The sequence below is a fragment of the Chenopodium album genome, chromosome 23 (assembly GCF_948465745.1).
Source record: "Chenopodium album chromosome 23, dcCheAlbu1.1, whole genome shotgun sequence".
In the NCBI taxonomy this organism is placed as follows: Eukaryota; Viridiplantae; Streptophyta; class Magnoliopsida; order Caryophyllales; family Amaranthaceae; genus Chenopodium; species Chenopodium album.
In genome coordinates this window covers 1,124,606-1,133,621 of record NC_137856.1, presented here as the reverse complement: position 1 = coordinate 1,133,621, position 9,016 = coordinate 1,124,606, and the positions used below count along the sequence as shown (strand labels likewise).

At 37.7% G+C, this 9,016-nt stretch overlaps 1 protein-coding gene across 1 annotated transcript; it reads right to left on the bottom strand.

Annotated features, from left to right (window-relative positions):
• Positions 1–500: 500 nt before the first annotated feature.
• Positions 501–2,267, bottom strand: LOC145609630 (uncharacterized). Its single transcript, XM_081665080.1, has 4 exons — positions 2,021–2,267; positions 1,831–1,931; positions 1,320–1,439; positions 501–1,232 (listed from the first exon to the last, which is right to left on the bottom strand). Exons 1-4 carry the CDS (start codon positions 2,235–2,237, stop codon positions 1,185–1,187), a joined length of 486 nt encoding a protein of 161 aa, XP_081521206.1. The 5' UTR covers positions 2,238–2,267; the 3' UTR covers positions 501–1,184.
• Between the last annotated feature and the right edge of the window lie 6,749 nt (positions 2,268–9,016).

The following is a 9,016-nucleotide window of genomic DNA, read 5'->3' as shown; positions in this document are numbered from 1 at the left end:
GAAGAGTGAAAACTAACATTGAGTTAGTTGAGTGCACCGGAATGTATATAAAAAAATATTCAACAAAGAAATGAGTCATTTCTATCTTTAAAAACTATATCTTTTGCATTAGCATAGATGAATTCTACTTTGAAAAAAAAAATTGTGTTTTGATTTTAGGAAAAATTAAAATGACACATTTTCATTTGTGAACAAAATGTTTTGAGTTGTTAGTATTTTTAATGGATGGATAAATAGTCTAGTGGTAATTGGGCTTTGGGCCTATGATGAAGAATCTCTAGCCCTATGGAAGGTGGCGGGTTTGAAGACCTTGTTTGTATTTTTTTGCAAAGAAAAATATTATTGAGTAAAGAAAATTTTTTTTAAGCAACTAGTTCTTTGCCCGAGCAGTGCTCGGATATTCACAAGAAAACAAATTATCTTTATAAATTACTATAAGTTTGAGAATTATTTATTTATGTTATCAAATTATTATAGATTAGATACGGTAATGTAGAATACTTAAAGATTCAAGAAAATATACAAAAAAATATTTTATTTATTTAAGTTGTTATAGCTGGCTCTATTTTTTAGGTTGCATTTTTTTTTTTTTAAATCAGCTATGTTATTAATTTTCATGAACAAAAAGGAGGAAAAAAAAAAGCTTTTTGGCAGGAAATTTTTTAATGCAAACGCGACATGTGTACTTTGGGGATAGGGTTGGGGATTACTTTAGTATATTAGTATTGATATGAATGTTCAATTTTCATATCTTGTTCAATAAAACCTGCTAAAGCAATAAAGTCATAATGACATTACAAGTGTAAACAATTGAAGACAAATATCTTACAGAAGCAGGTTCACAAAATTATTAAAGCCGAATTTGATCTTCCTCCAAAGAGCTACGAATTGAGTTAATTACAATTACGTCCTACTTAAGTTCTAAAGACGAGAAGAATGGAAGTTAATTACAATTAAAGCCGAATTTGATCTTCCTCCAAACAATAAGATCTTAATAAGATACTCTTATTATCTTTTCCTTATAATTATCCTTCCAAGATGACTTTTATTATTGTTAAAAAAAAAAAAAATAAATAAAGACAAATGAGCTTAGACAAAAGGGTTGCAGTTGTAATACAGTGAGAACCAACAAAATTGTCAAACTAGCTTAGACAGAAAAGATACCTGCTTTCAATAAGAAAAGACTAATCTCCAAGGCCAATCTCATCATAAAGATGCCACTGCAAGGGTGACTGTTATAGAAAGACAAATCACAACTTCATGAGATTATATCTTATGGATTTGAAAGTGAAGATCATTTTCTTAAATCCAAATTATACCTTTTGATGCATTCCAATTGCTGCATCAGATGCATCATTCCGAAGGCTGCTTTGAAGACCCTTCATCAGTACTTCCCTCACTGAATTAAGAGATTGCATTGGATTTAAATCATCCAAGCTCTGAAAAGGGAAACACAAAATAATTTTGTCATGACCAAAATCGAAGAAAATTTTAGAAAAGCAAAAAACTGAGATGTTTAATTCTCAAACTCTGAAGACACCTCCAAAAAGAAAAATAAAATAAAATTGCATCTTCTAAAAATAAGATAAAAAGATGCACTTAATGCAATTCTTCCATACATCACTCAACAACTACAAGTACCTCATAGTAGTACTGATCATACAGTTAAAAAATTTATAAGATACACAATTCTCAACCTTAACCATGAAATAGAATCGACCAAATGCACATGAAGATGAGATAAATTGGCAAAAACACCAAAAAAGAGCAATAACTAGCTAAATTAGTGCAATGCAGAAAGAAAAAAAAAAAACAATAAAATTACTCAACCTTAGAAAAGGGATAATCAGTGTATCCTTCATATAGCATCTGTGATCGTCCATGAATACCTTGAAGATTTGGATTACAAATCTTGTCACTCTCATTGTTTCCTTTAATAAAATGTGTAAAAATATCAGTTCATATAGGCTAGGAAAACTTACTGGTGAAAATAACTTAAGAGAGTTTAGTTCATGAATACCTGAAAGTAGACAGCACATTGCTGTGTATGAATTATCCTGTTCTTCAGACGAAGTGGAGGAAGGAGGAGGAGAAGCAATAAATTTTTCTTTAACAATTTCTTTCAAGAAATTATGCACATTCGATGCCTTGACCCGCTCAAATTGCACCAACCCATAGCTCGCATGTAACTGTTGAACCACATCGTATACTACTCCAACTGGGATCCCAAGGCGCATGCCATGGGTTGATGATGAGAGGAAGCTTCCTACCTATTTCCTTTATTCTGCTTTTTCACCTTTTGTCTTGTTGTGCGTGTTGTTCCAGCCTGCCATTTAGAATGGTGGGCTGTCCTTTTTGATTATTCCTTTTTTTGTTTTTTAGCACTCTGTTACCGTTGAGCACCTCTGTATATATAATGTAAGCTGCTCTGCTGCACTCCTTGAATTAATGAGAATCAGTGCTTCCTCCTCTCCTTTCTACACCTCTCTGTGACCTTTGTCATCATGGTATCAGAGCCAGGTTGCCTGTAACTCGATTCTGAGAGCTGTAGACTGTAGGAAGCCGCACTGTATTCGAAGAAGAGTTGTTTGCAAATTTTCGATTAAAATCCCCAAATTGTTTTTTGATTTGACCTAGATCTGCAGAACCTTCTTCCCTAATATCCAAAATGGCCGGAGAAGCAAGTTCTAATGTTTCTTTGGACTTCACAAATCCACTCTATCTTCATCCCTCTGATGGTACTCATACCATTGCTATATCCAAGCTCACTGGATCTGGCAATTATCGGACCTGGAAAAGATCGATGGAAATTGCCCTATCCTCGAAGCGCAAACTCGGTTTTGTGACAGGAAGTGTAAGTCGCCCAACAGATGACTCTGTTAAGGCGGAATTGTGGGATACCTGCAATTCCACCGTCATAGGGTGGATTCATGCTTCGGTGTCTGACTCCATCAAAAGCTCGATACTTTTCTTAAGTACAGCAAGGATGATCTGGTCACACCTTGAGAAGCAATTTTCGCTTACAGATGGGTCGCGTAAATACAAGATCAGCAGAGATCTGTATGGATTGAAGCAGGGTGGAGCTCCTGTACATGAGTATTACACCAATATGCGTAGTCTCTGGCAAGAACTGGAAGCGATGAGTGCTCTGCCAACTATAACCACGACGGGTACTGATATTACAGCCTTCTTGCGTGCTATGGAGAGGCAGCAGGAGGAGAGTCGCCTGTTCCAGTTCCTGAACGGGCTTGATGAAGACTATGGACCTCAGAGAAGCCAACTTCTGCTCATGGTACCTCTTCCGACTGTTGAAACGGCCTGCTCGGCCATACAACAAGAGGAATCACAGAGAGAAGTGCTTAAATCTGTCAAACCAGAGGTAGAAACTGCAGCAATGTTTAGCAAAACCTCTGAGTTAATCTGTAATGTGTGTGGTGGGAAAGGTCACTACGCCAAAAAATGCTTTGAGGTGGTAGGATACCCAAGGTGGCATCCAAAATCCAGAAGACAACAACAAACGAAGGGCAAACCTAAAACAGAAAACAAGGTTGCTGCTATGGGACAAGTGGACTCCGAAAGCTCCTCAGATGCTGGCTTTGTAACTTTCTCAGCTGCTCAATTCGATCAATTTCTAAAGAAATTTTCTGGTATGACTGCTAACTCATCTTCTGCTGTGATTGATAATGATGATGAGTTGGAACATATATTTGGTGGTATGGTGACTTGTTGTAATGCTTCTATTGATAAAAATGTCTGGATTATTGACTCGGGAGCATCTGACCATATGACCTATAGGATTGATACTATGAAAAATTCTGTTTTGGTTGATAATATTCCTAGTATCAATTTGCCAAATGGTGCTGTGTCCAAAATATCCCATATTGGTGATATAAATCTTGCTGATGGTTTGTTGCTAAAAGGTGTCTTGGGAGTTCCCACATTCAGACACAATCTTCTCTCTGTGAATAAGCTAAGTAGAGATAATGATTGTAATGTGACATTTCATTCTGGTTTTTGTGTGATAAGGAGTAATGGTGATCAAAAGATAGTGGGTCTGGGTAAACTTCATAATGGGTTGTATTACCTCATAGACCAATCTGCTGAAACTGTGAACCTGAATGCTTTGTGTACAGCCTTTGGGGGTAAAGCTACTACTGGTAAAAATCAAACCAGTGTAGAATCATTCACTCTATGGCACAATAGGCTTGGCCATGCTCCCACACCTAAGCTGAGACTGATTCCAGCCTTGGCTAATCAAGTTGGATCATATGATTGCACTTGTATTACATGTCCCATGGCTAGATTTGTTAAACAACCCTTCCAGTTGAGCAAATCTGTAGCAAAATTCCCATTTGAGGTTATTCACATTGACATATGGGGTCCCTATAAAGTGAGCTTTAAGGGAAAATTCAGGTTTTTTCTGACTGTAGTAGATGATTACAGTAGATACACATGGATATATTTGCTGCAAGAAAAATCTCAGGCTTTGAATATTCTGGAAACTTTTGTGAATTATGCAAAAACTCAGTTTGGAAGGAAGGTGAAGATAGTTAGGTCAGACAATGCTCTTGAGTTGGATGATACTAAGGCAAAACCTTTATTTGCAACATATGGGATTGTGCATCAAACCTCATGTGTTGAGAGACCTCAACAAAATGGAAGAGCAGAAAGAAAGCATAAACATTTGCTTGAAATTACCAGGGCAATTAGATTCCAATCTGGACTACCCTTGGCTTTTTGGGGTGACTGTGTTCTTGTAGCTGCCTACATAATCAACAGACTTCCTACACCTATATTAGCCAACCAAACTCCTTTCCAAAAACTCCATAAAAAACCCCCAGCCTATGATGAAATGAGAGTGTTTGGATGCTTAGTGTTTGCATACAATCCCACACTGAAAACTGATAAACTCAATCCTAGGGGTGTGCCATGTATCTTTCTAGGATATCCACCCAATACCAAAGGGTTTGTTCTCATGAACCTTTTCAATCAAAAGAGATTTATCTCAAGGGATGTAAAATTTCATGAGCATATCTTTCCCTACAACAATGCCACTCTCAAAAGCATTCTTCAACCTGTTCCTACAGATACACCACAAACACCCTCACCTTTGCAATATGAAGATCTGTCACCTATCTGTCTATCTGATGATGTCACTCAAGAAACTAATGCTGCACCTGGTACACCAGTGGCTGACTTGCCTGAATTATCTTCAGAACACAGGACTGAACATGAAGAGCAGCACACTCAGCAGCCTGAGATCAGAAAATCCACCAGACCAAGACAGGAACCTTTTTGGATGAAGGATTACAAGAAAATAGCATTTAATGCTGAACTTGAACCAGTGTGTGTGGCTAGGGAGAATAATGTTGGTATAACCTCAGAGTTCTGGTGCTTTCTGGCAAGTGTAACCAAGGAAGTTGATCCTATCTCATTCAATGAAGCAAAAAATGACTCAACTTGGATATCTGCTATGAATGAGGAACTGATGGCTCTAGAAGCAAATGAAACTTGGGAACACACCACATTGCCCATGGGTAAGAAAGCCATAGGAAGCAAGTGGATTTTCAAGACCAAACTGAATCCAGATGGAACTGTGGAAAGAAAGAAAGCTAGATTGGTGATTTTGGGATGCAGACAAAGACCAGGGATTGATTTTGATCAAACCTTTGCTCCAGTTGCAAAGATGACTACTGTAAGGTCATTACTTGCTGTAGCAGCCATGAAAAGTTGGATTACAACCCAGATGGATGTGAAGAATGCATTTCTTCATGGAGACTTGAGTGAGAATGTGTACATGAAGATTCCAAAAGGATATGTGGGACCAGGACTGCCTATTAATCCAAATCAAGAAGAGTTTCCAGCAAATCAAGTCTTAAAGCTGAAGAAGTCCTTGTATGGACTCAAACAAGCACCTAGGCAATGGTTTGCCAAATTGACTGAAGCTCTGAAATCTTTTGGTTATACTCAGTCCAGGGCTGATTACTCTCTCTTCACCAGACAATCAGGCAGTAAATTTGTTGCTGTGCTCGTTTATGTGGATGATCTACTGATTGCAGGAAACAATCAGCAGGAAATAGACAATTTGAAAGTTCTTCTTTCCAAGAAATTTAAAATGAAAGATCTTGGAAATTTGAGATATTTCTTGGGTTTGGAAATTGAACACTCTCACTCAGGGATATTCATATCACAGAAGAAATATGCCTTGGATGTAATCAGAGAATTTGGAATGGAAAAGGCAAGACCAGTGAAGGTTCCCATGGACACTCACATCAAGCTCACACCTGACTTGGGAGATCCTTTACCTGATGCTGAAATCTATCAAAGATTGGTGGGTAAGTTGCTGTATCTTACAATCACAAGACCTGACATAAGCTTCTCTGTTCAAGTCTTAGCTCAGTTCATGCAAGCTCCAACTACAGTGCACTTACAAGCAGCAAAGAGAGTTCTGAGATATCTCTTGAATTCTCCTGATAAAGGCATTTTGTTGGCAAGTGAGACAGCAGCAATTCTCACAGCATATTGTGACAGTGACTGGGCAGGTTGTCCTGTCACCAGAAAATCTACTACAGGGTATTGTATACTCTTGGGAAGTTCACCAGTGTCTTGGAAGGCTAAGAAGCAATCTTTGGTAGCTAGATCCTCAGCTGAAGCAGAGTATAGGGCAATGGCTCTTACAATTTGTGAAGTGACCTGGTTGAATTCTCTACTCAAGGACTTAGGGATCAAAAACATTGGGCCAACTGTCTTGAGATGTGATAACAAAGCTGCTATATCTATAGCTGCAAATCCAGTACTGCATGAGAAGACCAAGCATGTTGAAATTGATCAGCACTTTGTGAGAGAAAGAGTTCAAGACGGGTCTGTGAAACCAGCATATGTTTGCAGCTCAGAACAGATTGCTAACATTTTGACGAAAATCCTGCCAGTGCAACAACACCAGTATTTGCTGAACAAACTTGGTGTTATTGATCAACCACACCAAGCTTGAGGGGGAGTGATGAGAGGAAGCTTCCTACCTATTTCCTTTATTCTGCTTTTTCACCTTTTGTCTTGTTGTGCGTGTTGTTCCAGCCTGCCATTTAGAATGGTGGGCTGTCCTTTTTGATTATTCCTTTTTTTGTTTTTTAGCACTCTGTTACCGTTGAGCACCTCTGTATATATAATGTAAGCTGCTCTGCTGCACTCCTTGAATTAATGAGAATCAGTGCTTCCTCCTCTCCTTTCTACACCTCTCTGTGACCTTTGTCATCAGTTGATTGATACAACGCTCCATCTGATTCAGTTGTATCAACCCTTTGACTCTTTGATTTTACACACGGAACCAAAGTCGCACCGAAATATATGCCAACTAATTTTCCTCCTCCACTAACTAAAGCAGCACCGGACGAACCCCTACCCCCTTCAACATCACACTCAATGATGTTTTTTATAGACAAATCAAATATGCTACCAGCAAGCTCAATAGAAGCAATCCTCCCCACTGTATGGAGGATCCTAGTATAACCGTACGCATGAGAACTCATAGCAAGCATTTGACCCACCTCACAACCGTCTAAAAATTCTAAATACTCTCTATTTTGACCGCAATTACAATGTAAGATACTCACTTCTTTTTTAACATCCTCCATCCTCGTCACAACACTGGCCGGAGTTCTCTCATTATTGCCAAAATTGATGACAAAAGTGACATTTGGAACAGCAAAAAAATCTTTTATATTATGCCCGCAAGTTAGGATTAATGTGTGCTCACCATCATTATATATAATGGATCCTGTACTAGCAAATTTATCCACTGGTATGCCATACTCAGGAATTCGAGTAATAACTTGAACAACTTTCTTGTCTAGATTATCCCAATCCATATCTACAAAAAACAAATATAACAACGGAAAGATTTAATGCAGGAACTAAACTTTACTGCATGGAACAGGATAGAACAGAGAAGAGAATTAGAGAAAGAAGATAGAGAGAGAAAGGAATTATTGTTATTTCTTGACTGAATCATAGTTTGATTTAAAGACAACTAGAATAACACATTCTGTTATTTCTAACAACTCAACTGCTAACAGAATGACTAACTCAACATTACACTTGGCATCTACATCACACTTTCCCCCTTCAAAACAGACTTGTCCCTCGACTCAACGACTCTTCTTGCAATCTAGCAAACTCAACTGCTTGAGAAATAGTTGCAGGCTTGAATGCTTTTACAAATGGTTTCACAGAAGGTTTAAGACCACTTATAAAGCTATCAAGAACATACTGTATCAGGCAACACATGACTACCCATCAACATAGATCTTGCACTATCAAAATTATCTATGTAATCTTCCAATGAACCATCCTGTTGTAACTTACTAAACTATTCAAGTCAGTTCAACAACATTCCAATTATTTTCTTTAAATCTAGCCTTAAGATCAGTGACAAAACCATTCCAGTTAACCACCAAAGTTCTCCTAGCAGACAAGTAATTCATAACCCATGTTTCAGCTTTGTCAATCATATTCAATGAAGCTAAATCAACCCATTATTCAACAGAAATCTTACAAAAACAGAAATACTTGAAACACTTGTTAACCCAAATGGATGCATTACTAGTTACTACCATCAAACTTAGGAAATTCAGTTTTAGAAATCATACCTAAAGGTCTGCTCACATTATTCCTGTCAAAAAAGGATGATGGTTGTGATTTGCTTGAACTCTTGGATGGAGAAGATGGACTTGGATTCTGCCTTTCAGCACTGTTCATGGTCTGCAACAATTTGATCAATTCATCAAATTTCTCATCAATTTTTCCAAATTTATCATCCATCTTCTTGGAAATTTCTGCATTCCAAACTTCCTGGGCATTCATCCGATTATCCAGAGACTTAATCAGCTGATCCATATCTTTCCTCCAATTAGAAATTGGCGCCAAAGTTCAAGATTGTACAAACAAAATTCTAATTCAAGAACTGGGTTCACTCAAGCATTTAATCAAACAGTTTATATGCAAGATTGAACTCAAATTC